Source organism: Macadamia integrifolia, chromosome 8, assembly GCF_013358625.1.
Source record: "Macadamia integrifolia cultivar HAES 741 chromosome 8, SCU_Mint_v3, whole genome shotgun sequence".
NCBI classification, from domain to species: Eukaryota; Viridiplantae; Streptophyta; class Magnoliopsida; order Proteales; family Proteaceae; genus Macadamia; species Macadamia integrifolia.
In genome coordinates, this window is record NC_056564.1 from 7,769,784 (window position 1) to 7,786,398 (window position 16,615).

The 16,615-nt window shown below is 39.1% G+C and overlaps 1 protein-coding gene across 3 annotated transcripts in view; it reads right to left on the reverse strand.

The window, feature by feature from the left end:
* Positions 1–348: 348 nt before the first annotated feature.
* LOC122087076 overlaps positions 349–16,615 on the reverse strand; it is a 27,104-nt gene continuing 10,837 nt past the window's right edge. For all 3 annotated transcript variants that reach the window (XM_042656060.1, XM_042656061.1, XM_042656059.1), the window contains exons 11-16: positions 15,726–16,406; positions 14,707–14,778; positions 14,450–14,520; positions 14,307–14,364; positions 1,627–1,882; positions 349–1,309 (exon numbers count right to left, since the gene is read on the reverse strand). In XM_042656060.1, the coding sequence (XP_042511994.1) occupies positions 576–1,309; positions 1,627–1,882; positions 14,307–14,364; positions 14,450–14,520; positions 14,707–14,778; positions 15,726–16,406 (1,872 nt within the window). In that variant the 3' untranslated portion in view covers positions 349–575. The remainder of the gene's footprint in view (positions 1,310–1,626; positions 1,883–14,306; positions 14,365–14,449; positions 14,521–14,706; positions 14,779–15,725; positions 16,407–16,615) is intronic.

Consider the following 16,615-nt stretch of genomic DNA (forward strand, 5'->3'; position numbering starts at 1 on the left):
ACCAGAGAGAACTCTTACAAAAAATAAATAAATAAATAAAAATAAAAGAAAACCAGAGAGAACATTATTTAAAAAAAAATAAGGGGGGGTACTTCAATCACAGACAATAGGGATCCAGGTCTGCGAACTTTAATCAAAACCATTTTAATTCAAAGCAATGACAAGAAGTCTTTAAGAACTAACTAATTAAATTTATCAGAAAATTAGTTGTTTGCATTAAGATCTAAATATTCTCTGAGACATTAAATGAATGTACAGCTCACACAGAAGTTCAGACTGCTATGATTAAAGTATGTTAATTTGAAAAAGCTCAACACTTCTTCAAAACTTAAATCAATGAAAGAGGCGTTTACACAAGTTATATTTTGATATAAGGACAGAACTTTCGCTTCACATAAACATTCAAGACTCTTGTCAACAACTTCTTCAAAGAAGTATACAAAAGAATGGACTACCATAATTACAACTGCCAACTTAATAAGACATGATTTAAGAAGTTAGTTGTCTCTCAACAGCAGCTCTAGCACTCTTAAATAATCTCTTGAACAATGCACAGGATTTACAGTGGGCAGTACTCAGATAAGCATATTTAAATCTGAAAGATCATCCATAGGTATTTCGAGGCCCATTGAATCATGGTCTTGCAAGCCATCTTCATCGAAGTTCAACCATGAACTGAGATCTTGGTTCCCACCAAGGTCATTTGATACACCTAGTCCTTCTATGGGATCTAATTCATGAAGTGGCAAATTTGGAAAGTCAACAGGTTCCCCAGTCTCTTTAGACTGAGTGTTACCAGGGGACACCAACCCCATTTCTCCACTTGCTTTAACGCTGCCACGAGTCACTGTTTCACTAGAACCACCCCCAGAAGGGTACACAGGATGAGTAGTTTCTGCAAGCCTTCCAAGAAGTCCATTTCCTGAAGTTGATAATTGAGCTGTCTTTTGTTTGGGTTTTGTTTTATTTTTTCGGACACCCCTAAAATTACCCAATGGACGGCCACCTTTGGCTGCAGAATTTCTTGATAAAGTATCCTTGTTCAGATCCCTCTCTCTCTCACTTCTCTTTCCTTTTGCTCCACCCAAGAGTGCGTTTCCAAGAGCTGATGTGACTCGTGAGGTCGCACTGCCAACAACATCATCAAGCAGCACTTCCCTCTTCTTCCCCCTGTTTAATATAGGTTCATGTTTCGCAAAAACTGGGTCCGATGAGTGAGCAAGAATGTGAAATGTGCCTGATGAACCCCTCTCAAGCTTATCACTGTGAGGACCATTTCGCTCAACCATACTGGAAAAGGCACCTGTGGCTGTAGATGAACCCATAAAATAAATACAGTTAAGCCGAAAACAACAGACAGCATATGAATTCATTACACAGCATCTATGAAACACCAAAACAGAAGTGTTAAGAAGCAGGCATCCATGGAATGCAGGACGAAGAAAACAAACAGAAACTAATATTTTTTCTGCCTGCTTTGTTCCAAACGCCCAGTATGAGTGACAGAATAGATCACTTGCTCTTCTAAAAATCACAAGATAGAATGCAAAAGAAAAGCATAATTAAATTCAAGCAATATTAATTCACATAGTAATAAACACTACACAAGCATTAAAATTAGCATACCTGATGCCCTAGCCTCAGGTTGACAGCTACTACCTGCTGCATACAAATTTGTGGCAGCCCCCTCAACACAGTCAACAGTTTTAGCATCATTGCTGGTGGCCAAAAGGACATCCCGCAATGCAGGCTCACTAAAGCAACTTATTCCAGTGTCCTCAAACTTTTGACATCTTGCAAGAGTTCGGTTCACAAAAGCCATAGCAACTTGCCTTGAAACCTTGTTGACACCACTCTTCGAAGCATGACTTCCCCGGCAAGCCTGCAAAGCAAATTTCAAGTTATACCACTAATAGAAGCAAGTAGTCCCCACCATCCCTCAAACCAAAGAAAAATGAATAAACAAATGAGCACTATTGGGAAAGTTACAGCTAAAAATAGTCTTTTTTTTTAAACCTTTGAACTGCTGTCCATAGAACACTACTTTATATTGTACTTGCATATGATTCTCACAACAACAGGATATTGAATACAGAATGAAGATACCCCCACAAAATTCAACAGTCCACACTCCAACCAACCACCCACCCCCCCCAAAAAAAAAGGACCTCCATTCACAAAGAAATAGTATATCATGAAGATCATTGCTATGATTATATATCTTTGAATCGACACAGAGTATTTTGCACAACTAAAAACTACAGTACTTTCACATAATTTTAACTAAAGTACGAATATATTGCAGTCCATAGTTGACAAAGCATAGGATGCTGTCACTGCTTGAATTGTATGCCATATTCCCATTAATCAACTTTGAAATTGAAATTGCACTCTTGCATTTCAGATTCACACACCATTTCCTCAAGAAGCAACATAAAAAGCAGACCAATATTTTGAGGGTTTATTTCCAGGAACACATTACCGCAAGAGTAAAGAAGTTGATCTCCTCTTTAAAACTAAAAAAGATTATGGCCAAACTGGTTTAGATTTATGTCTCATCAAGAATTAGATGCAGCATGGTCTATGGAATAAATAGAACATCTTCCCCTTCATTTTCAGGTAGGCCACAATAATAGATAGACAGTTGGACTGCAATTTCCAATTGTATTCGTAAGTATGACAAACTTCCTTCCCACTAGAGATGATATGGAACAGTAAGGTTCAAAAAGTATCCTTATTTGTGTGGACAGCAGTAAAAAAAAAATAATAATAATAGTTCACAATCTGATTGGAAGACAAAGAAAACCCACCAGTAACCAACACATTTTCTATTGCAAAATTTCCCCATTTCAATAGATGTTTGGAGTATTTAATCTCGCTTTTTTAGTCTCAAATGGAGAAGTCATCCTCTTCATCGCCTGAACAAATGCCAGGCTGGAAAACTAATACTTTGGTCACAAAAGGAGAACCTTTCGGATAATTAATCATTCAAGAATCAATCACCAATACATCCTTCTATTGCAAAATTGCCCTATTCCAAAACAAGTTTGGCAATTTCATCTCATTTTCAGCCTGCAAAGGGGCAGTCATCCAGTTCATTGCTTGACCTAGTTCTGGGCTGGCAAACCAATGCTTTTAGTCAAATAGCAAGCACACGTGATTATTCCCCATTAAAGGAATACTGGGCAATTTGTAGAGAAAGAAAAAGGCAGATATTTAGGGCACAGAATCCCTCCACAAAATCATTGACTCACAACAACATTTACTGATTATTCCTGGATCTCAGTATCTCACTGAAAGACTTCAGAAATAGCTACTGTATGTAAGGGTGTAAATCAGTTTGGAATCAGTTATTCGGTTCAGTTTTGGTTTGGTTCCAAATAGTGTTGGGGTGATTCAGAACTGAACCTGCTCGATTTCTGTTCGATTTGATTCTTACATGATTCGGTTCTGGTTCATGTACTGGTTCATATACTATAATATACAATAAATAGCATAATATATCATAATGTAATACTCATAGTTGCCAAGGCGACCCAAGGCAATGGAGGGGTGTCTAAGCGCCTGCGCGATAAGGCACAAGCACTTGCCTAGGCGTCGCAAGGTGCCCAAACGTTATTTTTTATTTCCCCTGTTTTCTAACATTATTTAGCATGCTACATATACCTTATACCATCGAAAATCAACATTAAACCACATCAAGTCATCAAAAATCAACACTACGTCATCAAAAATCAACATTTAGAGAAATATTCTTGTTCTCTAATAAGTTTGACCGGTCAAATGATTTTATTTTTACACAACTTTTTGTATTAGATAGAGCACAAAATCAGTTTCCAACAAGTCTTAAAATTACTTAAGTCATAATGACAAAATTATGTTCTAGTCAAATTTATTTTAAAGTGCGTGAATACTGATAAATCGCCTGAATGAAAATAATTTTATGCAAAAAATTATTTTACCACCCCTTTTGTTTTTTTGCAATGTTTTACCATGATAAGATTTATGAAATTTTCAGAATTGAGTAAAATCCAAGCATTTGAAAGTTGAAAATCGTCCCTACAACAAAAAAATCCAATTTTTGTTCTTGAACTGGGGGTTGACTTTTTATCCTTATGGAATTTGATTTTTAAACTATTTTAAATGGATTCAAATAAAGGGTATTTGCTTATTTACGAATAATATCTTAAGTAAATGAAATTATTTACTTAAATGATATTTGACATTGTTAGAAGTCCATCGTGAGAAGGGGAGGAGTCGTGTGCAAGCCGCAGGCTCCTTGGTGTTTTACTAGTCCAACTAGGATTGTCCTAGTTCAACTAGGACTAATGTCTAATTAGAAGTTAGTACACTTATGTTAGTTTCCTATTATGATTTGGACTTCCCATTCCAAGGACTTATATCTTACTTGTAATAGGACTTGTAATAGCTTATTGGAGTTCTATATAATGAATAGAGGTGGGCAGCTCCAACCCATCGATTGGGACTCCATTCTCTCTTAATTTACATGATGCAGATACAACTGCACTTTGCATGGTTGGACCAGTATGAATGGCTTTGGAAGCCAAGAGCTAAGAACAATTGGTTCAGCCCAGGGGTTTGGTCCAACAAAGGTTGGAAATAAACTTAGTAGTTACTAGTTGCTTATTTCATGCCTTCTTATTTCCAGATTTGTAGGAGTTAGGATTTATTTCCTTTGCATTTGTTTCCTTCTATGGTTGTTTTCTAGTTTAGGCTAGATACTATTCCAGTTGAGTTTCTAATTTCATGTCTTTATTTTCCCTACATATAGACTGTAACCGATGGACAATTTAGAGTGATTTTGATTATTGAATGAGAGTTGGTTGAATTTGTGCTTTGTGAGAGTGTGTTTCCCCTTCCTTCCCCCCCTCTACTCTGATCTTCCCTTTCTTCCGCCCTCCATCAACTTGGTATCAGAGCCGAAGGATCCCCATTCCCTCTATTCCATCTCTTCTTTCCTTTCCATCATCTGTTCTGATTTCTACCGAGACTGAGAACAGCACCCCCCACCCCCCAACCCAAAAAAAAAAAATCTCTGTTCAAAACAAAAAATCAATTCCTTCCCCTAACCATCCTCTGTCTTCCAGCAACTCCCTCTCCCTAACCACTTCAATCGAACCCCTCCTCTTTAGGGTACTACCAGAGAAGCAAAAACAAAAAAAAGGAAAGAAAGAAGTCGAACCAAAATCTCCATCAACCTCTTCTTAGTCGAAACACCCTCTCTAGGGCACCGTTTGACAACGTTTCTGTGTCTAGAAACAGCAGAAACGACTTTTAACATTTCTGAGAACAGAAACGGATTTTTGGGTGTTTGACAAACCTATTTCTTGGATCGTTTTTTGCACAAGATAAAATATGATTTTTATTCTAGGAATAAAAAATTTGGCACAATAAGAAATTAGTTCATCAATTCATTGTAACCGATTACTCTAAATTAGTTCATCAATTCACTATAACAGTTGAAGAAAGACATTAGTAACCTGCACTTCAGAACAACTTTCACTCATGGAGCATCGATACAAACAGATAAATGTCAAATACAGATCAACCCATTTGTTTTATTCATCTCTATTACTAGTAAAGAAAATTCCTCGAAACCCAGATGAAGATACCACACGACCCAATAAACTCGAACCCGTCATATTCAACAACAGTTGCAGGGAAAATAATCCAGAGTAAGTCATAAATGGAGCTCATCAATGGACGGTTTAAGATACAAAAGCCAAATCAAGGCACAGAAGTCAGGTTAAGGAAGGAAACAATTTCTTGCATCCACAAACCTTAGATGAAAATTTTGTTGAAGAAATCAGGGGAGGAACCTGCTAAATGTGGAATAAACGAACCAAAGGGGTTTACATGAGAAAGAAGACGATCGATTCCCTCAGGAGTTGGGGCGAAATTCCTTCAGGAGTATGCAGCGATGGCTTTCTTTCACTGGTTTTGGAGTTGCAGCAAACCCTAAACCGCGATGGCTTTTCTTTCAGTGGTTTTGGAGTTTTTGTTGTTTCGGTGGTGGAGGTTATAAAAGAAAGGAGGATGAGGATCGGAGTGAAAGGGGAAGGAGGAGATGGCCTTCGGTGGTGGATGAGGATCGTCCTCTCCGCTACAACTCTGGCCGCTGCTACTGTCTTCAGTGGCTTTTCTTTCACTTGTTTTGGTTTACTGGATTTTTATTGGCCTTTTTACAATTAGGGTAATTTACAGCGCTACCCCCTGGAGAATGCCAATATTATAGAAACACCCCCTCTTTTTCACCAAATTAGACTCAGACCCCCTACCGTCAGTCTCCGTTAAAGAATATACCTTCTATGTTGATGTCAGCTACTATATTTTATTTTAAATACGAAAATACCCTTACTAAATGTGAAGTCCCTAAAAAGCCCATGTAATGAGTCTCATCCTCACCTATCTCCCAAATCAAGCACCAGCGATCACGGTAGTGGGGGCAACGGCGTCGACGACAGAGGCAATCAGCACGAACTCACAGCGGTGGCCGGCAACAGCAGCAACGGCAACGGTGACAGTGGCAATCAGTACGGGTTAAACACATAGAGAGAATTCTTGTTGATTGTTGACACCAGCAATCACGGCGGTGGGGGCAGCGGCAATCAGCACGAACTCATAGTGGTGGCGGGCAGTGGCAACGGTGACAGTGGCAATCAACACGGGTTAAACACATAGAGAGAGTTCCTGTTGATTGCCAGCACCAGTGATCACAGCAGCGGGGGAAGCGGCGATCAGCACGAACTCAGAGCGGTGGCGGGCAGCGGCAACGGTGACAGTGGCAATCAGCACTGGTTAAACACATAGTGAGATCATTCCTGTTGATTGCCGGCACCAACGATCACGACGGTGGGGCAGCGGCGTCGGCGACAGCAGCGATCAGCACGAACTCAAAGCGGTGGCGGGCAGCGGCAATGGTGACAGTGGCAATCAGCACGGGTTAAACACAGAGAGAGTTCCTGTAGATTTCCGTTGTCGCCAATGCCAACGACAGCGATCCATTCCGACGATCGACCCATCACAATATGTGTAATAGCCTTGGTTCTTGATTCTACACCGGAGGTTCGACGGCTGAGTTTTTCAGACCACTACCGCTGACACCACCACTCCACCATGCTGACACCCCTCCCTTTCTCTACTTCTCAAGTTCCCTAATATGGCCGATCACGTGAGTCACCGAGTTAGAGAAGAAGACCCCTTATACCTGATTGATAGGCGACTGCAACCCCTTCCGGCAAATGCGCCAAACCTTCTCCCTCACCTCCTCTACCTCCATGTCTGCCACAGCCGCCCGCTGCCGCTGCCGCCACCGCCTCTGCCTCCATGTCTGCCACTGATAGATCTGGCCTCATTAGACCTGAATCAGAAAGGTTGCAGAAAGGTAAAGGTTCTGAAATAGTCATGGCCGTGAATAGGAATGGAAGAGAAAGAAGATGAAACTGAGTCCGGTGAAATCATTTATTTTGATCCAAATATCGGCGATGGAGACTTGCACGGGCACCATCAAAGGTAGCACCACTCGTCGTCGACGGAATGAGCACAACTTGCCGACGACAACTCGGGTAGTCTGGATCTCACCGGACTCAGGTTGAGGTACGGAAAAGGAACGAGGGAGAGAGTGTGATAAGTGATAAGGGTGATTAAAGGGTATTTTTGGAATAGTATAACAATGGTGTTTTACTCATAAGGGCAAAATTGTCATTTCACAACATCACTTAACATAGACTGACGGCAAGGGGTCCAAGTCCAATTTGGTGAAAGAGGGGGTGTCCCTCTAATATTGGCATTCTCCAAGGGGTGGCATTATAAATTACCCTTACAATTATTAGCGTCCAAAGCCGTTTCTAGAAACGACGAAACAAGTCCGACTTGTTTCGTCAAAGTCATTTCTAGAATTGTAAATAAGCATAAATTTTGATTTATGTTTCTAGAAACAGGTGAAAATGAACAACTTTATCAAATGCTTTAGGATGTTTCTACTAATTCTGGACATAGAAAAAGCAGAAACGGCAAAAACAGAACATTGTCAAACGGTGCCTAGGGTTCCAACAGCAGCAACCAAGAGAAAAATAAATAATAAATAAATAAATAAAAAGCAAAACATAACAGCACAGAAAGAAGACAGAACCAGAAGAAAAGAACAGAAGTTCAAAGAAGGACAGAAGAAGTAGAAGAAGAGATTGAGAAGCAGAGAACCACAAAGAGAAATCGAACATACCTGTTTCAAACCCCAACTCCAACCGCCTCCTTCAAAGTCGACCCTCCTGAAATTTCCATCACAGTCCACGCCTCCTCCAAAGACCGCTGCTAACTCGATCTTCCATCGTTGGAGAAACAATCGTTGTTGGTTCCATCGCAAGAAAGAAGAACCCTTCTTCTTTGTCGGTAATGTAAACCCACTCTCAGACTCCTTTTCTCCTTTCTTCTTTCTTTAATTTTTCTGTTTCCCCACTTTAGCCCTCTCTTTATATTTTATTTCCTGTCCCTATTTACTCTTGCTACCAACTCTACCCTTACATACGTTGTGTTTCCCTTGTGATTCTATTTGATGGTCCTTATAATTACAATCCTGCCACTCACTTAAGGATTTTATTTTAATTACAAGTTTACCACCATTATCATAAAATTCCCATATATTTATTGTTCCGCCATTACCTGTGAGTATCCTTTTGCTTATCCGCACCTTGTAGCCATCTATGCAAGTTTCTATTGATCGATTAGTGGTTGTAGATAGAGGAAAGAGTCCCATTCAATCTGCGGATTCCTCCAACACCACTCCACGGGATCCATCTCTACCACTACCACCACTACCACTACCACTACCACTACCACTACCGCCACCACCACCACCACATCATACACTGCCACCACCATATGGAACTGGTAGATATGATGATAGCAGAAAGAGCAACAAAATTGAATGTCCTTGATTTTTATGGAGATAACAATCCAGAATTGTACCTTGGCTGGCACAACTTAGAGGCGTTCTTCAAATTGTACGAGTTGACTGAGGCTCGAAAGATCTTATTTGCATAGGCAAAACTAAAAGGCACAGCCCGAGTCTAGTGGGTCAAGCAACAGCAACATAACCGAATCCGAGGCATTGGTTTCGTCACTACTTGGGCTGAAATGCATGAAGTCATGAACAAGAGATTCTTGCCTCCTAATTACAAGCAACGCATGCATCTCAGATTTGCCCAGTTGAAGCAGGAGAATTTGACCGTTGAATATGTTGCTAGATTTTATTATTTGGCCATTCGTTCTGATTTTGAATGGGATGAAGTATTGGTGGCACAATTCTGCAATGGTTTGCACCCTCAACTTAGTGTTGCCCTTGCATCTAATCAACTGCTTAGCATATCACGTTGAGAAAAGTCTAAAACGCCCATACAATCGGAGACTGTTTATAGATACTTTTCCTAGGGGTCCTAGTTCTATTCAGCCAGTCATCTCCTCCAAAAAAATCATCAGCAGAGCACAGGTTAGTGCTTCATCTATGGCATCTTCAAGGCCTACCCGGCCGTATTCTCCACCTCGACGTGGTTATGACAGGAACTCAACATTTTCAAATGAGGCTATTCAATGTTTCACATGCAAGAGATACGAGCATCAAGCTACTCAATGTCCTAACCGATTGTTAGCGTACATTAACAAGGACAATTTTTTACCTTATGTACTAGAAGAGCAACCAAAAACAAGAACGGTGAATCTAGAGGCTGAGTGTGAACGCGAGCTAGGGGTGTCAACGGGTCAATCCGGTTCGGTTTCAGTCCGGGTTGAGTCGGTTTCGGTAAGGGTTGAGTCAATTTCGGTGTAGGAAGGCTGAAACCGAAACCGAAACCGAACCAATAAGGAAATTCCGATTTCAGTTTGGTTTCAGTTTCGGTGTGGCTTGGTTTTGGTTTGTCTTCGATTTCTTAAATCGGTTCGTAATCGGGTTGGTTTTTTTTTGTCCAGTTTGGATTCGACTTTCCATACAAATTTATACAAAACTATGCAAATTTTGTTTTTTTCAATGAATTTGAGTGTTTCAGTTTCTTACCGGTTTGGTTTCAGGTTCGGTCCGGGTTTGAGCCGATTTCGGTTTGGTTTCGGGTTCATCCAATTTTCGGTGCGGTTCAATTTGGTTTTGGGGTTGCAATACTCCAAATCGAAACCAAACCAATAAGGCTTCGATTCAGTTTGGTCTGGGCTGTTATCGGTTCGGTCCGATCGGTTTTACCGGTATGATTTAGGGTTTGACACCCCTAACGTGAGCCTAATGAGATCAATGATGGTGATAGTGATGGAGAGCATCGACAATTCAATGTAATCCGTCCTCTTTTGACTGCACAGAAGATTCCCGAGGAGGATGATTGGCATCGTAACAGTATTTTTTAGACCACGGTGCGATGCAATGATAGCTTTTGTAATATGGTGATTGACCCCAGTAGTTGCACCAACATCGTTGCTAAAGATGTTCGCAAGTTGGGTCCAAAAACGGCACCTCATTTGAACCCCTACAAGGTTGGGTGGGTGAACAATAATCTAAAAATTAATGAGGTGTTTGCTCACATATTCCATTGGTGGGTTGATTGATCAGTTCAGTATGATGTTCTCACTCTGAAAGTCTGTCACATTCTTCTGGGGCGCCTATGGTTGTTCTCACTCTGAAAGTCTGTCACATTCTTCTGGGACGCCCATGGTTGTTCGACAAGAAAGCCAATCACTGCGGATATGAGCATACATACTCCTTTCAGCATAGTGGACTTGAGATGAAGTTTCTTCCAGCAAATGATCTTCTCCCTCTCAAACTCAAGAGGACAGTTGGTATTTTTCTCCTCAAGCGCATCGACTCTGACAGCATTCTTGAACCTCATCCAAACTTGACGGAGTCGAGTTCTTTTCAAATGAAGAGAGTTGATGCAAATACAACTGCACTTGCATGGTTAGACCAGCATGACCGGCTTTGGAACTCGAGAGCTAAGAAGAACCAGTTCAATCTAGGGTTTTGGTCCAACAAGGATTGGAAATAAACTTAGTAGTTGCTTGTCTTTTATTTCATGCCTCTTTATTTCCATATTTGAATGTAGGAGTTAGGGAATTCTTTCCTTTGCATTCATTTCCTTTTATGGTTGCTTCCTAGTTTAGGCTAGATACTATTTCAGTTGAGTTTCTAATTTCATGTCTCTATTTTCCCTACATATAGGCTATAACTGATGGGCAAGATAGAGTGATTTTGATTATTGAACGAGAGTTGGTTGAATTTGTGCTTTGTGAGAGCGTGTGTTTCCCCTTCCTTTCCCCCTACTATGATCTTCCCTTTCTTCCGCCCTCTATCATTACAAACATAAATAAGTGTTGCGCATTACACTAAGACGACAATCACCTAGACTCCAACTAGGCCTCTTGGGCCCTGAACACCTAGGAAGTGCCTAGGAGACACATTGAAAACTATGAAAATATTATAGTATAATATAGTATAGTATAGTACTATTATAAAAAGATCTGAGGAATTAAAATGACCATGTTACCCCTACTTGTGACCACGTCTGTTTCATATCCTATGGGAAAATGACAAGGGCTTTTGCCGTAATCTAAATCGTCTTCCGTGAAAGTTTTGTCACGTTAAGGTCGTGTGGGGCCCACTTAAATGGTTTCTAAGCTAGAAAGAGACATCTCTTCCTTCTTCGTCTCCAGAAAATGGACAAATGGCCCATTCACAATTTAGGCTCAAAAATAGAAGTTTTTTTCAATTCAATTCTCAACCCCACAAGAGGAGCCCCTTCCCCTCATGCATTAGTCGTATCAGACCACATTGCTTTGCTCTGGTTTGTTGTTCCTTAAGGTTCCCTAACCTTTTGATTTCATCTCTTTGATCTGATGGCTTTGTTTTCTTTGTTGTTACCTTGTCTATTATTTCTCAGTTCTTCTCTCTTAAGACCCTTTTGGATATAATTTAGTATCAAAATTCAACTTGACTTTGGTTCTGGAATTTGGTTCCTATACAAATTCAGTTCGGTTTTAGTTCTGGAATTCAGCTCCTATGCTAGATCCGGAACTGAATTCGATACCCTTCAGTTCAGTTCAGTTTGGCTTATTTGGCTTGGTTCGGTTTCGGTTTTGGTTTTTAGTTCCAGATTGAATTTGACACCCTTAACTGTATGGAATACAGACCACTATGGCAGTTATATATGAAAATGTCCAAATAAATCATATTTCACTTGTATCAGATAGTGTTTTCCCTGTATAGGTCTTTGTGCCATCAATTGACTTTCTTGTACATAGGGCAGCTTGCCTGCTGATGCAGATTAATAACCAAAATAGACTTGTTTTATTGGGAATAAGCCTAAGGCTGGGTTGTATATGTGTTGGGCCTTCAGCCCATGTGGTTTGGAGTGCATTGGGCCACTTTCATGGGTCTAAAAGAAGGGCTCTAAAGTGGCATACGGGATTCACTGATTTGTTTCATTTTTCTTTAGTTTCCTTTTTAGATGGGGTTATTTAGTTTTTAATTTCAGTACCTAGTTAGTTTCCAATTCCAGTTGTTTTATTTCCTAGTTTACTAGTTTCTAATTTTCAGTACATAGTTAGTTTATTATTCCAGTTGTTTTATTTCCTAGCTTACTTTTCCAGATTTAGTAACTAGATGTTAGTAATCTTTACTTCAGTTTTTTAGTTAGTTTGAAGTTACTAAATTGTTATCACCCCCCATCATTATTATAAATAAAGGAGAGGGCTCCCATTAAGCCCGACGAATTTTATGAACAAAAAAATATTGCTGTGTTTCTCCTCTATGAGGCTTCTTTGTGTTTGATCAAAGAGAAGGATTTGGTGTGTGATCCATTCGACTCCTTGTAGCGTGAAGTCCATGAGGTTTTTTTAAAGTTTGTTTTCAAGGTTCTACTGCTGTCAAAACACTCAGGTATTTATATCTCTAATTTCTGCCCAAATTTTCTGACAAAAGAGCCAATCGGCCTTTAGTGTTGGTATTAGTTCCAGCCATCAGTTTGCTCCCAGATTTTGATCAATTGTTCTCCCATACCCCACTAAGGATTGATCCAAATTTGGGCTGTTTCTGTGCATCCATTAGTGAGATACATATTTTGTCCTATAGTGGTTTTTCCAGAACAGAGCTAGTATCGATTGCCTTGATCTGTCTTATTCTGTTTCTGTAATTTCTGCTGTTGATTTGGGACTGTTGCATCATATTACTACTGCTGGTTCATTTATTTGATCAATTATAATCTGACCTAAGTAGTATTAGATACTGAAATCGATGGCTACTGGTTTGCCTCTATTTTTTGTTGGTCTGCTATTTGCTGGTGTGTTGGGATTGGTTGTGGTTGTTCTTTGGTTTAAAAGTTCCTGCAGATTGAGACTTCGTTAGACCCCTATCCTAGTCTACATTACCTGCATTATGTTCTGAAAACATTCTCGCATTCATCAAAGAGAGGAGAAACATTCTAAACCCTGAGAGCCAAAAAATAATGGGGTGTACCCAATACATGAGGCTCCCGCCACTGTGAGGGTCATAATGTACGCAGCCTTATCCCCACTTCGTGGAAAGGCTGTTTCCTGACTACTTGATCACCATGGAGCAACCTTACCATTGCACCAAGTTCCACCCTCAAATCCTGAGCAAGAGACTGGAAAAAGATTTCCCAGTGCCTATATCTCCATAAGGAAAATAATAGATCAGAAAAGTATATGAGCTTGACTATGTGACCCTACCATGACAATCATACCTTGCTCATTTCTGGTAGACATTTCTTCAACTTTCTTTCATTACCAAATAAGGTACCACAAAAGAGTGATGATAGAAGTTATGTTGCTAGCAATTATTCAAGTCTATAAAAGTTCAGGCACTTGGAAGATGTCATTCAACTTTAAAAATACAATATATATACATATATATAATAATGGGATTTTCTTATTGACACCCCTTAAAGTTTAAAAAATTTGTAACCTCACTTTTTTGCCTTTTTAGTATAACATACTTCGTTTTCCAGTAAGGGAAAATTTTTGCATTTGACGTGTAATCGAAGAATATATAAAGACAAATGACAGTTTTTGATAGATAAGACATTGATATGTCACTTTCAAATTATTTTGAAAACCCACTTAGCTTAGAAACTTTTAGGATTAAGACAAGGGGCAATCAAGAGAAGGTTACAATTTCTGAATACACTTATAGAGGTGTCATTTAGACAGTCACATCTAATATATAAATATATATACACACATACACACACATTATATATATATATATATATATAAATTAAAAAGGTAATAATATTCACCATGTGCTTCTTATACGCCATCTCCACAAGCTTATTCATGGCAACCTGCTCAAGATCCCTGCAAATTAAATAACAATTGTCAATCACACGATAAACTTCAAAGATCAAATGTGAGAAACGTATACAACTATAGAAATCCCTACCGCACTTCCATCTCCCTTCCTCTTTGAACAGCTTTATCCATTTCAAATAAGTAATCTTTCTTTTTTCCCACCTATTAAATGAGTTAGAATTAGAATACAAATTAGTGTTTGAAAGATCACATACATACATATGGAGATTAGGTCAAATGTATTGCAAGAAGATACAGAGTAACTGACTGAGGAAAAACTGGGGAGATCATGCCTTCATTCCAAAAATGCCAATAAACAACAGAAAATAATTAATTATGCAATGTAACCTGTTCATAAAGCCCCTTCTTGAGTTTCACAATGTCCTTATTGATCTCCTCTTCTCCCTCTGCTAGATCAGGCTGGAATAAAGGAAGGATAAATTTTATAAAAAGAAAGCAACACTAAGTCACTGACAATGATTATCAAAAATGAAACATAAGAGATAAATGGGAAGAACATAATTCCTAGCCACATTACCATAATTAAGAAAGAATACAACAAGCACACAATAAGACTTCCAATCTCTATAATATAAATATAAAGGAATACTCTGGAAAGCAACCAAAAGCTGGTTGGAAATGCTTCTGTGAAGACTATTAGGTGTCATTTGGTCCCAAAAGCAATTGAATTTGAAAGCCTGAGGAAACTCACTGTGGTTTATCAATTTCTACAGTTTCTTAGTCAAACAAAATTTATGAGAGACACAGACAACACATTTCGGCTTCTTTAGGGATTAGGCTGCATTTGGCTGCATTTGGCCCTATTCCATGTGGCGGGTAAAATGGAAGTTGAGAGACTTGTTTCCAACAAGGATTTGATTGTATTGATAAAATAGATTTTTTTTTTTTTTTTTTTTAATTAATGGGTAAACAAATCCCCACATCTGCGTCAACCATTTATGTGAGAAAACTGGGGAAAGAGAAAATCAATGGAGAGATTGGGAGAAGTGGAGCAACATAATAAGAGGGAAACTACCACCTGTCACTTTCTTTTCTTTGCCCAAGACATCCAAATACAAAAAACAGAAAATGTTTTTCTTTTCTTTTTTCCTTTTTTTCTCTTCAATTTCTGTGGGGAAGCAAACAATGCATTCATAAAGAGAACTTTTTATAGGCCTGTTTTGGTTTTCCAAAGAGTAGTTGGTCTCTTTAAGTTTCTTGTGAATTTCCTAAAACCATACAGAAGTAAGCCAAAGCAATTAAAGTTTTATAAACAATTTGAAAAGATATGAAGAAAATAAAATGTCAATCAAAGAACAAAGATCAAGAATGACAAATGCTGTTGGGTTAAATGAAACTGAACTTACCACTGTTTCAGGATACAGGCCGATGCTCTGCAGCTCCAGCAAAAGTTTGTCATCCAGACTCATCTGTTGATATTCATAATCAGAGGAAGAAATGCCAGAAATATTTGTTTGGACATCCTGGGGCCCTTCCAGATTTGTTTGACTGAGCCTAGAGACAACACCAGCCTCTGAATGCACTAAACCATCATCTGCTTGCCATAACTCATCATTATATGAAGGTTTACAAATGCTTGTACTCCTAAAGCTGTTAGAAGTAGTACTACCATTACATGAGTAGAAGTCAAACGAGCGTTTCTGAGTCCTAGGATCGAATTCCGACTCAATATCGGATTCCATTCTCTCACTATATTTTGATTCAATGTCAACATGATTACATGTACCAGAAGGAGAATCTTCATTTGCATATTGAGAAGTAACATTTCTGCTTTCACTGTTACGATCAAATTCCTCAACCACATCTTCTCCAATCAAGGCAGAGAGAACTCGTTGGTACAATGGAGTAACTTTGTCAAACCTTCCTTCAACATTTATTCCTCCACATAAAGTACCAATACCCTGTGATTGATCTACCAAACATGCAGCCTTATCAAATTCATTTGATCCAATTCCATTGGGTTGACTTCCTTGCTTCTCGCCAAAAGCAGGAGGTTGAGACAACGAGACTTCTTTGCCAAGTTCACCCTAAAGGACATCCATACACCATCTTATAATGTTGTATTAAAAAAAATTTCTCAAATCTTCATATTTTAATTTCATAGTTCATATGACATTGACATAAGCTAACACTTAGTATGAAGGCATGACTACCAACCACAACACGACACTGATAAGCAAGTTCAGCATGGAAGGAAAAAGGGGGGGGGGGTTTTCTTCTTTTTTTTTGGGGGGGG